We start from the raw sequence: 15,491 nt of genomic DNA on the forward strand, positions 1-15,491 counted from the left end.
AGGAAAAGTATAAAATCAGCTAGCTTTTAAATGGAAATTTGGCTCATCTGAAGAACATGAAGCCACGACATAAGTTTATAAAATGGGTATATTTTGTCATGTTGTATCAGCAGTCACATGGGCGTGTTTCTGTTTTATTCACTTGCCCTTAGTAAGCCAATTTTTTTTATGCTGATGATTCAGATCCAGCCTCTGTATTCCCACTATAATCCAAGCACACATTTGAACATGCAAAGAGATAAGATCATTGGTTTATTGCTGTTTTTCTTGCTGGTGCAGTAGCTTCTCAAAGTATGCTCCCATATTTAACGGTTGAGTACTAGAATCGACACATCAACAGGACATTGGAGCAAAAAATTCTTATCCATACAAACACACTGGCTTTTCCAAATAATGTCAGTTGCATAGTACATGTTATGCAGGAGCTTGGATCTCATTGTACAAATCCAACATTTCAGTCATTCCTTTTCTTTAATTGATGCTTCTAAATTGATGTGAATGCAAAATGTTGTATAGCACCGAATGGTATTGTTTTGTAACAGTCAACCCTGTGCATGTTGTCACTGTGGTTGTTATTGGTGAGCAGGAAATGCACTATTATTGTTACAAGGACCAAAGGGAGGGGATGAAGGGCCTGAAAAAGCAGTGACTAAACCCAGTGGAGGAGGAGGAGGGAGAGAGAGAGAGAGAGTGCATGACCTTTGCTCGTCATGAGAACGTCTTATTTTTTCTAACTTTAATTATGTGTCCACGATGAAATATCTGCCTGAATAGACTGGGACATCAAAAGGGGCCTTGCTGAATGAGGCGGGGGCGTGTTGTTGTAAGGACTAAGCCATAAGTCTAATCGCAGAAATCTGATCCTCTCCGCACCTGGACACATGACTTGGAAAATGCCTCCGTCACAGCTCCTCTTTTGGGACGGCTCTTGTTTTCTTGCTTACAAACACGTCCTCCTCTGGGAGGGCCAAAGCTCAAAGAGGGGGGTATTTAAAGTATGTAGGCAGGATGAGAGAAAGACGAGGTGGAGGAGAAATAAATAAGGTTATGTAAGATGACACAGGGAGGGGATTGAAGCAGGAGTGGGTGTGTTGGGTCTGTTTCTCTAAAGTGATAGCTTCTTATTTAATCAGAGATCTCTGGCTTGATTGTAGTATGACCCTGATCTCATGAGAGGGAAAACTTGCACTGAACGCTTACTTTGCTTATCTATACATGAACCAAATAAAAATGTGTTTTTGTTTTGTACTCAACGACCCCGTGAGGAATTTATTTGTCTTTAAACCCACCCTCCACTCATGCTATCACAGACATCTGCCCACTGACCGACACATTGGTACTCACTATCTTTCCCAGTGATTGCACGGGAAGGAGCCCCTTAAAGTAAGTCTCTCTAATTAGAGTTCAACAACCATGGTCTCTCTGTCTGGCCTCCGGGAAGAGAAAGACCTGCTTGGGAACTTGGACGTCGAGGCCGGCAGGGCTAAGCCTCTTTTCTCCCCCTCCGTCCGTCTGTCAGCTCGGCCGGCCGGTTCCCAGGCTGGAGGAAGCCTCTATCTGGGATCAGCGCTGGAGGGAACAGATGCAGGCGGGCAGGAAACGGGAGCCTGCTCCACATCTTGGCTACTATCGCAGCAGGAGGACATTCCTCATCGCGGAGGATGTAAAGAAGGAGGAGGTGGGGAGACAAAGCGGGTTAGAGCAGAGAGGGAGGTTGGGAATATCTCAGTTGCTTCCTGTGTGATGGCCCCCAAGCCACAAGGGTGGATGGGAGCCGGGGTGGTGGATCGCAAAACCACATCTGCGGTGATCGCAGCGTCCACGGGAGCCTCTGGATCCATTTAGCGGTTTAAGTGGGGAGTTACGACGGGGAGGTGGGTGGGGGGTGGGGGCAGAGAGGAGAGAGAAAGGTCGACCTTTCATGTGTCATGTTGGTAATTTGATCACAGGAAGAGTTTGTACGAGCGTGTTGGAGGTCATGACCTTGTCCAGATAATTGTTAAGAAGGGGCCTGAAGGTGTAGGGCCGGATTTATTCTCCAAGAGGCCCCTGGGAGAAAAAATAAGCTGCGGGCCCCCTGTTTCTCCCAATTTGTAGATATTATTTTAGTTTGTTGTTACTTGATTCATTTATTTAGCAAATCTATTACTACATACGTGAACATAAAAATCCATGTATTTATATATATATAAAAAAACAGGCCCTTTAAACTAGATTGTAGGTCAGGAGTTTGCCTTGTATTTGTGTCTCCTTGGGCAGATAAGTATTTTTGGGGAACTTTTGCTCTTTTTTTAAACAAATTAAAGAGAGTAGTAGAGCTGACAAGCAACGGGGACGCTCAATAACACCCTATTTTAAAGGTATATCCTGTCACTGCTATGCAGACGATGTTCAATTATACCTAAACTCTGTAGAACAGATACCCGACCATTGCTTGGTCACTGAGGAAACATGTTATTTCTGCCACACCCAAACCTCGTCCCAAAGGTAAAGGAGGGTCTCTTTATGTTATTTCCTCTACGGTTATATGTTCTGTACAAAATCTAGGTATCACTACGGACCAGGCACAGACTCTTGCATTCATTCCATCTGGTCCCAGCAGTTGAAGTTACATCTTCACCTGCTTTAGCAAAACATTCCCTGTGTCACTCACAAGTGGTCCAGAATTTTGATGCTTTTGACCAGGTCCCCCAAAAGAAAATCTTATGTGACATGAATCTTGATTTCTGTAACTGCCTCTACATTACATTCAGAAACCAATTCAAGATTCCTGTGATCACTTTTAGAGCTCAGCAGGGTCGGTCTGCTCTGCAAACTTACAAACTAATAAGATAAACTACTCTCCATTGTGTCTGTGATGAGCAGAGACAATCAAAGAAATCACAAGTCTTTGGAAAACTGGTGTCAAAAACATTACTTTATTATCTAGGATGAAATGTCCTATCAAGTACAAAAGAGAATATCTTCAGAGTTGCCACAATCAGTTAAAAACATAGAGTATTTTTTTTTTTACCTGCGGTTATGTTTCCTCAACATTACTAAAAAAAAAAACCAAAAAAAAAAAACTGAGAACGTTTCATTGATATGAATAAATAATACAAGAAATGCAATGTCAATATAGAAGTTATGTTGAACTGGTTGGTTTCTTACAAAAGAAAAGAAAAACTCTTTACAAGAGTTAAGTGTGTCACTCTACCCCATTCAATACCTGTATGCTCACAATATGCAGCACTTTTAATATAAAGGGCAATTTCACCTAAAATGTAGAGTTCACTTCAATTTAAGAGAAAAAAAATAGACAGTTAAAATACAGACGGGCTTGGTTGCTGGTTCAAAGAGTGAAAAATAAACGTTTCTACTGCTCTAAAAATCTGTCATCTCTACATATTTGGACAGTCATAATATACAATAGAGATTACAAACAGCGGATGAAACACATCGTCATCAGATTACAAAGTAACGGACATTTGTGTGAAAGACACACAAACACGGTAAAGAAGACAGCAGCGACATTATCTCTCAACTCTGCGAATACAAATAAAAAAAACTGATTGGAAACAAAACATCTGCTTAATTTTAAAAGTGTTTTTAACAACTTAAATACAACCGTGTCTCATGACTGCTCCCACGCCTATAAAACTGATAATCACAGATTACAAAAATGTTCCCAAATATGATAAAAATGCAGCTATAAAATGTTCGTACAAACCCCACGGTACAAAGACTCCCCAGTCCCCACTCAAAGTTAACTCCCAGACATGCTGCCGCAGACCGCAACATAACTGAGTTGATGCTGAGTGGAAAAGCCCATTATCCAATTACTTAACCATGCTTTGAGGGCGAGTTGAGAGACACATGTGAGCCAACCTGTCAACTTCAATGAAATATGGTGGAAGAAGTGGCTGACAGATAAGAGGAGAGAGACTTAGAGACTCAGTCGCTGACGGAATCAGAACTTTTGACGAAACGGTGTGTGTGTGTGTGTTGTGTGTGTATATGGAGGGATTGACAGTAGACCTCCTCCTTTAAAAAGGTCAAGTTTAAAAAGAGCACGGAGCTCGTCGACATTCTTCACTTGCGTTTCAGAAAAACACAAAACGGTAAAAGGTCAGAAGAGGGGCAGGATGTATGGGATGGGCTGTCCTGGGTGTGTCCCTATGGAGATTAAATCGACTATTGAACCACATTTAGACAACTTTAATAATTCTTGCGAGTGCCGTCTACACCCGTACGTGGTGAAGTTAATTCACCTCTTGACTATTTTTTTTTTTTTTGTTTGTTTGTTTGTTTTTTTCAGAAATCTAGCTTCTACTAAAAATGGAGCCTCTCAGCATCAGGAAACGTACAGTGAAATGAGCCACTGAATGTGAATGCACCACCATGTTTGGCTCCATGGAGGCTGCTTCATGCTTCGTGCAGGTCTACGCAACATAGTCCGAAGAACTGGAGGCAGCGGAGTCAGGTTTGAAACATGGAAGGTGACGCTGCGCCTGAGATTGGCTGCACCATTGATGCCATTGTTTTTTTCTTGTGGGTGGATGGGGTGGGGGACGGGACGACAAAGAGTAACGTTTGTTTCTACAGCAACAATAAAACCCAGCTTTTTTAAAAAAAACAAAAAAAGTATGAGAAGAATGATCTCTGAGGTCCTGTACACGGATTGTGATGCCCGTCTTTAGCCACATGTGACGCATACAAAGGGCATTTTCAGCGAGTGGGCTCTAATGGGATGTTTGTGTCAACAAAATGTGACAGGATGAAATGAAAGTTGCATCTCTGGGTGGGAAGATCAAAGCTGACACTTTGCTATATAGGACACAGAAAAAAATAGTGATCAGCTACAGAACCAACACAACTCTTCCAAGAGTCCACTGCTGACGTGAGATCAGTTAACATCCAACCAGCCAACTCATCGTCTGGATCGTTCTTCTCATGGATGGGGGGGGTGCACTGGTGGGAATGAAGCCGGCTGACAGACAGAGTCCGAGGCCGCCCCGCCCCTGGTTCTGAAGGTGGGACTTCTCTGCCGTTCCGTCCCAGTGACACTTTGGATGAAAAGGGGCTTCTCTCTGTCTCGCCTTAGCTCTGCCGTGGAGGTGTTGGGAGGTTTGGTCGCTTTGACCCCAGAGGGAGCTGATTTCCAGCTGGGAGCGTGCTCTCCTTCAGAGAGGGCTCAGGTTGGTTTGCAGCCCGCCTCGGACCACCGGGCTTAATCTTTAAGAGGAAAACCTCAAGGCTTGTTATTTTGACACTTGGATTTTAAGAGGGGGAGCTAAGAGGCTGCTGATTGAAGTTTGTTGTTATGAGACCTACGGAGACGGGCAAAGAGAGGAGGAAGAAAAAGAGTTGGAAAACTTCTTGGTGTTTCCTTTTTTATTAAAAGCTTTACAATATGACAAAAATATGCACTAGGGGAAATACAAAAAAAACAACAAAACAAACAACAAAAACATGAATTGGATGCCAGTGGGTCGGACACTTTGACATAGACCAAGCAGCCATGTTGGTGAAATGTTATGTACTAGGTGATGTCAGCCCAACAGTGTATGTACAGGGACTTTTCCTTTAAACTGGAGACCGTCGAGCTCGCCATATTTAGAACAGGAAAGCTAAACTACATTTTTTCTCCAATCTATCTTTACAGATCCTACCATTATTTCCTTTAGAAAATAAAAATAGTCCTTCACAAAAAGATATAATATTCACATAAAATAACATTATACATGGGTACAGCCAATAAAAATGAAACTGATAAATGTTGCATGCTTTTAAAAATTCATGGCTAAGAAATGAGGTAAAAGTGTCCGTCTGCAGCTTGTTGTGACCGATATGATGAACAAAGGTTCTGTCAAATTAAAAGAGAACTTATCTGTGAGTGAGTGTTGGTGGAACTGAAGTCAGATTTTACAATCAAAATCAATCACTTATTTATTTATTTCAAAACTGAGTCTCAAAAAAAAAAAGAGAATGACAAACTTCATATTTTATCCTATATTTAACTAAAGCATAAACAAAATATCAGTAATCTGTTGAAAGAAGTGTAAGAAAATACATTTTCCCTTGAATGCTTTGTGTTACCAACATGGCTGCCATAGTTAGACAGTAGAAACTTTTTTTTTTCTTTCCTTTGCTTTTCAAATAAAAAAAGGATCACACCTACAGTGTGGTTTAATATGCACTTTCTTACAACGTTTTTAACGCCGTTTTAAACAAGTAAAAACAGCAACGTCCGAGGGGATAGCAAATTATTGTTTTGTTTGTTTTAAGAGTGACCCCGGCACCCAGGAGTATGACATCACAATCTGCAAAAAAGAGAGAGAGAGAGGGAGAGACAGAGAGAGAGGGAATGGATGGTGTAAATACACACAGGTGAAGCACATCACCTTTTCAGGCGCATAGCTGGATGCAAACCACAAGACTTACTGAACTAATTAGACATCAGAGCGGAGGCGCTCATAGAAACTCCTCGTGTGTTAAGATCTCACTACTTCCAGTTGATGTCACCATGAAATGTTCAGCTTGTTCTCCAGTAAACAACTTCATTTAGGTACAGAAAAGGCATGGAAACGACATGTATTGTATGAAAATATAAATAATATGAATCTTGTAGTGTGCATCCACCCAAAGCAATCACACCACGCAGCGAGGGAAATGCAGTGAGGTGAGTTCAGAGGCACAACCAGATGGTGGAGTTATTACGGTTCATTTGATGCTGCCACACAACAGGAACAGCAGCAAGAGCTTTGTTGAGGCCATGAAGAACACGGTAAAACGTTTCTTTCAACTTTGTAAAATTCTTCGAATGATCTAGGGATTTAGTTCTCACCCTGAACATAAAAGGCCCCGATTGGGCAGACTCAGTTTACTGTTGTTGGTTGAATAATGAGCTGATTAAAGAAGTGAAGAGTGAAGATAACACCAACATGAAACTGCAGAGGATCAAGAGTGTGAAAGCTCATACATTCTGCTGGAAAAAAAGTTGGGAGGGTAGGGAAAGGCGTGTGTCCGTCCCGCAGAGCCCAGAACAATTCAGGCTTTGAAAGTAATAAGTCTCAAAATAACTCAAAATAAAAAACAATGATTTAAATGTTTAGAGGAAGGTGTCGACCCAGGAAATCAAAGAGAAGAAGGAGTCAATGAACTCCACTAGCGTCTGACGTGTATTTTTTACCTTAAGAAGTGACACTGTATTGCTCTCATTAGAGAAAGTGTGAATCCACCCAACCTCCAAGGAGGTCAGAGGTCAAAGTCGGCTTCACAGCAGCACAGCTGGAACTACCACTGAATTAGTCTCTTACTTTGGGACACATTATTCTCTAACCAAGCGGCTTGTAACCCTGCTGCCATTTTTGTGTTTCGTCTCCTCATCGGTTCTGACCGTCACCAGTTTTCCCCGTCTTACCTGCTGGCTTTGAACCCTTTGAGTTTCTGGACAAAGAAGGTCTCCAGAACCTCGGCACACTGGTAGAAGGGCGAGTCGCTGGGGTTGTAGTAGCGGCAGTTGTCGAAGATTTTGGTCATGTCGGCTACAAACTCTGTCAGCTTGATGTACTCGCGCTTCTGTATCCTCTCCTCCATGGTGGAAAGGTCTAGGAAAAGGGGATATAAACAGTGGTACTTATTAGAAATGCATACTAGACATTTAGTTGTTTGCCAGAGACAAACATCACATAGGAGGAAGCAGCAGATAAGATCTGGCTTTCCTAAACGCCTTTGTTCCACAAATCAGCGTGCCTGCGTCATAGAATCTGCAGCTTATGTGGCATGTGTTGGACAGACATTCAAGTATGTTTTTTTGGAGAGAACAGTTCATCACATTATACGTGACACCAAGAATCTAAAACCTTTGCCAGATTTAACCTCGATCTAGTCAGCCTTCCAGATCAGTGACTGGGATCTGACCGATGCGTCATTCCTGAGGAGAGCGTCGTTATCCCGAGTGTCAAATTAGAGCTTCCAAGTCTACGTAGCCCGTATGAGAGGGCTTTCAGTGTCAGTAGCTAGATTAGATCCAAGTTAGAATAAAAAGGTAGGATTGAGTCAGCGAAGAAGCTAACTGGCAACAGCCGAGGCTTCATATAATCTGCTGCTGCCGGTGGTTCGCTCTGCACGGCCTCCCTGGGGCTGCCTTTTGAAGAAAAAAACATATCCCACTCTTACCCTCCTTAACCCCCCACCCAGCTGGCCAGGAGCTAACACACCTCCTGGTCAATATCAAAGACCTCCTTCTTCTCTGTCATCAGATTTCATCTGAAAACCCTCAAAAAAAACTACCATCGACTGCAGCCACACGAGTCAAATGCTCTCCCCCCTGAAAACCAACAAGGTCTTTTTTTTTTTTTTTCTTGCAGTGGAAGGGAGATGAGAGGATTTGAGTTTCCAGCACCGGGCCAACAGGAGCTAAGTGTTGGGCTGGTCCCTTTCCACAGGGGAGCCCAGCAGACCCGGACCAGCTCATTAACGGTTTGTTTGTGTGGAAGTTCAAAAAGGCCCTGCTGACGTAGGTCCCCATTTACATGGCCGGTTTGATCTGAGTTGGAGGGCTTCCTCCCCGCCTGGCCTCCTGGTGGCTCTGTTTTAATGGTTCAGATATAGAGACTGGGTGTTGCTTCCAGTAACCTAAAGCAATTATGAAATGAAAACAACACCACTGAGGAAATGTTATCTTCCAAATGGGGATGGCAACCAATCCCAGCCGTGGAAATCTGCTGATTCGCGAGTTGCAATTTTAATATTTTCCTACATAACAAAGCCACAAAGTGCAACGCTTAAAGTATCTCGGCATTTGAAAAGCCAATCCACAGTAGATATGATGTTTTTAAGTTTGCTTTGCTTTGAGAGTTACCAATAAAATGTTTGTATTATGTCCTTAAGTTATTTCGTGTGATATAATCTAGGGCAGCAACTTTACAAACTGTTGTCATTATCAGTTCATCCATTAATCACCTTCATGTCTGTGACATGTCGAAAAAAAGGAAAAATATCAAACAAAGGGGACGTCGTCAAAATGCTCATTTTGCTCAACCAATAGTCCAAAATGCAAAGATGTTCCATTAATAATACAAAAGAGAGAAAAGCAACAAAATCCTATCATCAGAGAGACTGAACCAGCAACTATTCAGTGTTTTACCTTGATTCATTTTTATTTTTTTTACTACATTATAAAAGTATTTGCTGATAACTTTCACACTCAAATGACAAAATGTCCCTGAGCCGACACTCCCTGTGAGGATTGTTATTATATTTTGTGCCGCGTTGCAGTTTGATGGTTCACAATGTTGTGTTTAATGGTTTTTCCCCGCAAATGCTAAAAAATACCAACAAGCAACTAAAAAAAAACAATGTTGTGCTGTGGAAAACCAGCCTCACCACCTAATGGCAACTGTCTGTAAATGAGCTAAAACATCTGATTTGTATTTAACTTCTAGATTTTTCTCATTGATGTGCATTTTATTCCAAAAGGCTTTTAATGTGAAACAGTGGAAAGCAAGGCTTCCTAAACAGGTCACTGATTACATGACAGTGAAGGAGAAGTGGAATTCAGAAAAGTGAGGAACATTTAATAAACTCAATGTGTGCATAAATACCAGGGGGGAAACAGAAAAGGTTTGGGTCCAGAGTAGCTGCTAACTCAAACAGGACTTGAGGTTAATTCTCTGGGTTCAGCCGCTGGGAAACATTAAATTACAAACCTCATAGTTTGTATTACACATCTCCCCCACTCACCCATTGGCTCCTTGATAACCCTGTAGTAGTCCGGGGCGTCGTTTGTGTCCACCGGCTCCAGGAACGGCCACGCCATTTTATGCGCCTGCAGAGGAGGGAGGGGGCCGCGAGGGAGAGACAACGAGAAAGACAAGACACTTGATGAAAGCTGAAACCAACCAAGAAAAAACAAACAGCACCATGAAAATGACAGTGGAGGCAGGTGGGTCAACACAGATGTTCCCTCTTACTTTCCTCCACACTTCTCTCTCTCTCTCTCACACACACACACACACACACACACACACACAACACTGGAGGGAGGAGGAGAATATAAAAAGGGAAGCTGGAAAAAAATAGCTGAGGCCGGGCAGCTGTCCAAGTACTGCTCTGGGGAGCCGAACCCATCAGATAAGACGGACACAGAGGACTTTTGTTTGCTGCTCTTACACTGTAGTGGGGCCACGAGGAGCTGTGTTAGTGCTCGCTCTATCGCTTCTCATTAAACTACTACTACTACTACATTTTTCCTGAAAAACAAACTAGGCCTACAAAAAGACAAAGGACGTATTAACTCAATAATTGATGTATAACCGATGTATTGCCCAGCTCTACTGTACACATTTCACAGTAGGCACAGGCGTCCGTGCAGCTTCAATAAATCGGTTTACCTGTAAGGACCGCAGGATTCTCCGCAGGCCCTCGTAGTCCTTGTCGGTGAGCGGCGTGAAGACCGTCATGGCGTCCTCCGTCGACTGACATTGTGGACACACGTACTCGTCGATCTGGTTGGCCTCGCTCTGCAGGATGCCCACACAGCGGCCGTGGTACCAGTTCTGACAGCGGTCACAGCCGATGTAGAACCTGTGGAGGCGAGAGGAACTTTTACTTTTGATGTCGGGCCCTTTGCATTGTCCATCGATGTGATTTATATATAAATAAATGATTATGAATAATCAAGAGTGGAGGGATGATTGGAAGATGCAGTTAGGTGAGTGTGGCAAAAAAACTAAATTGTGATTTTCTCAAAGCAAAAAAAAAAATTGGTTAGGTAAAGCAGAAACTCTGAGATCTAGGCGAGGTTACACATTTTCCAAATGTTGTCATTTTTAAAATGTGTTCAGTGAAATGATGATACAGCTACTGGGACGCAGCTCACTGATAATGGATTTAGTTGGTTGCAGTCTGCCTTCACTTTTTGCAAACCACATATTTCCCATTATTCAACGTACATTACGATACATCAGTTTGTGTTGACTCTCTTGGGTGAGCAAGAATGTGATGAGTGTGATAATGCATAGGAGCTTTATTTTGTTTTTGCTACTTACGCAACCCCAAAGCATCTACATAGCTCTCAAATGTGACTTCAGCTGGAAGTGAGTAAGTATTATATATGATTAAAAAAATAATAATAAAGAAAATATATATATTAAATACATATATATAATAATCTGGATTCTATTTCTTTGTTTAAATCAAGCCTTACTTTTGATATTTCACATACTACTATCCCATTCGCTATACGAGCCCTGTTATGTTCTTTTACATTTAAAGTAACACCAGTGCTGATCGTTTGAAGCCTGGTTTTCCAACAGAAGCACAGTGATGGACACAAACACTTACTGGGACTCGTCGTACGGCGTGTGACAGATGCAGTACAGCTCCTCTGTGCTGCGCTCTTGGCCCCGTTTACACTCCACACAGATGTAGTCGTCCATCTTCTTGGCCTCCTTCTCTGTGATACCCACACACTCTCCATGATACCAGTTAGTGCACAGGTCACAGCCAATGTAGAACCTTTAGAGGGGGAAAAAGGAGACAAAGGTGTTGTCATTTACCAACACTGACTAGTTAATAGAGTGTCAAGAAAGTTTTTAATGTAGACGTTTCCACCACATCCAAAGAACCGTGTAGATTAGGCTAAACTGAATGTATCGGCTGTATTGATCTATGTTGATATGATCCTTCGTCTTAGTCAGCTGTCATACAAAAGTTTTGACTAGCCAAGCTTTCATGCACAGCCACGAGTGCAGCCGCCATCAACTCTCCAACTCCGTAGATCTGTGTGTGTTTGAGCCCGAACCGCAGCGAAACCCCACACACCATTAACAAACAGCAAAATGAAGTACAAGACTGTGTATTTATGTAATTTACCTCATACATGTGCACACGTTTCTTTTTATGCTTAGTGTGGGACTCTCATACATTGTCATGTATGGTGTAATATACAGTCTAAGCCGGTGCACGGTGTTTCACCAGACAGACGGATGTGCAGAGCCGACGACAACCGCACTCACAAGCCACTACAAGTGCAACAAAAGCACCGCCAGCAAAAAGCCAGTAAGAGTAATTTCATGTATGTAATCTACGCAAATGTGTAGAGACGAAGAAAATAAACACTTAACTGACTTACAGTTAATTTAGATAACTCAGGAAAAGGCTTCACTGTGGCAACAAACACTAGAGGACACTTTTAAAAAGGGAGAAAGGAATTCCTTCGAGATGGTAAAAATGCCAAAAAGTTTTTGTTTTATTATGCTTTGCTTTTTTGTTAATAATACAAATTAAATAAAAAAACATTAACGAGCAGCCTGGTAGTATCGGATCGGGACTCAGTATCGGCAGATGCTCAATATTAAATAAATTGGATTGAGGGCAAGAAAACTTGTTCACGACATCACTATTAAAAAGTGATGTCTTTGTTTGTGTTTGTGTGAACTGAAGTTTGAAAAAAAATGTACGAGGTTGTTTTTCTGCTTTAGTGCACGACCACACTGATACAATTAGCAAACAGTGTGAAGTTTGGGGTAAATTTGTTCTTTTTACTTGGCAGGAAGTCGGCTGCATAAGTGACGTTTAAACATCAACTTTAAACAAAATTCCATCCCTCTTCCTAATATTGATTTTTCAACCAGTGCTTGCTTACAAGATGAATGAATGCTTTACACTTGTTGCTGCAGTCTGGTTTGTGTCAGCAAAGTTATGGGCCGTAAACTCTTCCTTTATAGTTTCTGGACCATTGGAAAGTACAACCTCGGAAGCTGAGACAATTTTGTGAGGCAGGAACCTAAACTGAAAGTGTTTTTCCGCAGACGAAAGGCAAGTTCATTTTCTGACTGAGCTCCTACAAGAGTTTATTGAAAAGGTCTGTCAAATGGGCCAGTGTGTTTTTGTTAAATTGTGTACTACCAACATGCCTACCCCCTGGTTAAAATAATATTTAAATTGGAGAGCACTCCACAGGTCATTGTCATACTTGGTCTCGTCGTAGGGCGTCTTGCAGACGCAGTAGAGCTTGATCTCCTTCTTGCACTCCTTGGTGCTCGTCGTCGAGATCATCTTCTTCTTCTTGGACTTGGCTGGCGTAGCGGTCTCCCGTTCCTCCTCCCGTTTCCTCTTGTGTGATGAGGCGGTGGTGCTCGTGGTGAGGTGGTGTGGAGGGGTGATGCCATGCTTGTGTGCCGGGGTATGCTGCTGCTGGTTGTGGGCCGCGGCAGCGGCGGCCTGAGCTGCCTGGTGGGCTGCAGCCTGAGCCCGCTCCTTCTCCCTCCGCATCCGCAACAGGTCCTTCTTTAGCTCCTCCTGAGGAGTGATGTCAAGACAGACGGGGTTAAAAATGGGTTCAGGACACCTTTATGAATTTAGATTTGGTTATTCATGATTTAAAGAAATAAAAGGTGTTTCCAATAACATTTGTCACATCTCTTTCTAATGGCATTTTAAACTTCATGCTTACTTTTATGTGCTCCAGGGTTTTGAAAATGTTTACATTGGATAATATTTAAATGGACACTTATTTCTTCCCTCAGTCTTTATGTTCCCCCCTGCCTGCCTTCATACCTGGGCCTCTAGCTGCAGCTCCTTGTCGAGAAGCGCCCGCTTCTTCAGGATCTCCATCTTGAGGCTTTCTTTGTGCCGATAAAGGAGCGAGGAGAGCTTGCTGGCGTTGGCCAACCTCTTCTTTGCCTCCACCACCTCTTCCTTCTTCTTCCTCTTGGCAGTCTGCCTCTCATCCTTGTCTATTCGGTCCAGGATGTACTTCATCACCTGGTTGCATACGATCATCCTGGACAGACATAGACGGGATAAATAAATTCATTACTGACTTATATTCTCCTGACCTTTTAAAAGGTTAGAGGATCATAAATGCACATTGTATAGAATAGTGAAGTACTGTATTTTAAGAATGAATGCCCCTTGGACACAGTAAAAAAAAGAAAAGAAAAGTATAGTCCCTCCTTAAAACACAGCTCAAGGATTAGCCCTACTGAATCTAATGAGGACCCATGTGAAATAGGGCTGTGTCCCTGTCAGGGTATTTTTAAGGGCATAAAATACACATAACACTCCTTCTGAGAGAGAAAGTTTAAAGAGCAGGGAGGAAAGGATTATCCCATCTGAATCTTGAATTCAGAAAGTCAGTAGAGTCGAAGTCACAGAGGAAGAAAGTTATCCTGCTGACACACCAGTGGGTTATTTATCCAAACAATGCTTCAATGTTTTAGAGAGTGCAACCTGCTCGGCCATTGGCTACTTCCAAAATGTGACCATCTAGCTTTCCACGCGTAAGACATGGCAGTGCGTGTCAATGAACAATGAAAGCGTTTCTCTCAACACAGGTCCTTGAGGTTTTCTGGTGGCTCAGTTGTGTGAGCTGTGCAACTACAACCTCCAGGGTTTGACTAATGTTCTGGACTTTCCGAGTATCCCATCCCTATCCGGCTCTAAATCTTTCCTTCCTCGGCTGTGCAACATCAAATAGGTTTGGGGAAAAAAAACAAAAAAACGTTTGCAACTTTCACCAGGACAATTATCACAGTTTTTTACAATATACTTCCTAAAAGCGATGCTGCTGTACCATCATCTCTGTGAGAACCAGCAGTCAGAGTTATCGTGTCACTGGGCCACGTGTCAACAGATGTTAGAGGGGTATTTGGTTGCAAGGTATTTATTTGCGTGAGACTCTGCGCTTCAGTAGCATGGGAGTGGTGTGTGGGAGGTTAGAAGAGGGGTATGGTGAGAGATGGACTGATAGATGACGACTGGGAAGGTACGCTGCTCTTGTAAACATAGTGAAGAGAGGAAGAAAGGTCACGCGCGGGATTCAGGGTCATATGTTTGGGGTCCTATACTGTGTGAGGATATCACTTCCTGCTAATCAAAAGGTAGTACAAGAAACTGAACGCAATACTATAAAAGCTAAACTAAATAAAACATTTAATTGAAAGTCAGAATATGACAGTAAATAAAGAAAATTCAAGGCTCTGTGACCCGAGTATGTTCACTCGTGTTCGCTAACATTCACAACTCAGATCGAAAATTGTTGGTCCGAAGCTCGGCGTCAGAACGCCGCGTTCAGTGCACGTTTGTGTGAACAACGGACAAACACACATCCACTGCTGCCGAGGTCAAAGACGGGCCAGGGTTCCTACAACGTGAACGCTGAAGTAAACACTGCAAATGTAGCATGAAAGTGGTGGATACTGATGAAACTGGATACACAAACGCACGCCGACGTCAGCGCTCGGTGTCGTTACTGACAGAGCCGTTTTTTTGTGGGGAAAAGCGAGAGAAAAGGAGGACGTGAAGAAATGGAAAAAAGGGATTCAAAAAAATAAGCAGAGAGACAGACAGCAGACAGAGCTGCTGTAGTGATGTCACGGTAGTCTGGGGTTGGTATTTCAGGTTTGTGTGAATGGGTACAGTGTTGACACACCGTCTGTGGACATAAACACATGGTTGTCAGGGTCAACCGTAGGTCAGAGTATAGTCCATCTACAGCGTAT

General features: G+C 42.7%; 1 protein-coding gene across 1 annotated transcript in view; it reads right to left on the bottom strand.

Annotated features, from left to right (window-relative positions):
* Positions 1-2,984: 2,984 nt before the first annotated feature.
* The window catches only part of LOC129095349 (nucleosome-remodeling factor subunit BPTF-like), a 46,166-nt gene continuing 33,659 nt past the window's right edge, over positions 2,985-15,491 (bottom strand). The window contains 7 exon segments of the mRNA XM_054603759.1: positions 2,985-5,309; positions 7,403-7,589; positions 9,727-9,811; positions 10,377-10,569; positions 11,329-11,502; positions 12,962-13,287; positions 13,546-13,771. Coding sequence (XP_054459734.1) covers positions 5,273-5,309; positions 7,403-7,589; positions 9,727-9,811; positions 10,377-10,569; positions 11,329-11,502; positions 12,962-13,287; positions 13,546-13,771 — 1,228 coding nt within the window. The 3' untranslated portion in view covers positions 2,985-5,272.

Source organism: Anoplopoma fimbria, chromosome 9 (assembly GCF_027596085.1).
Source record: "Anoplopoma fimbria isolate UVic2021 breed Golden Eagle Sablefish chromosome 9, Afim_UVic_2022, whole genome shotgun sequence".
In the NCBI taxonomy this organism is placed as follows: Eukaryota; Metazoa; Chordata; class Actinopteri; order Perciformes; family Anoplopomatidae; genus Anoplopoma; species Anoplopoma fimbria.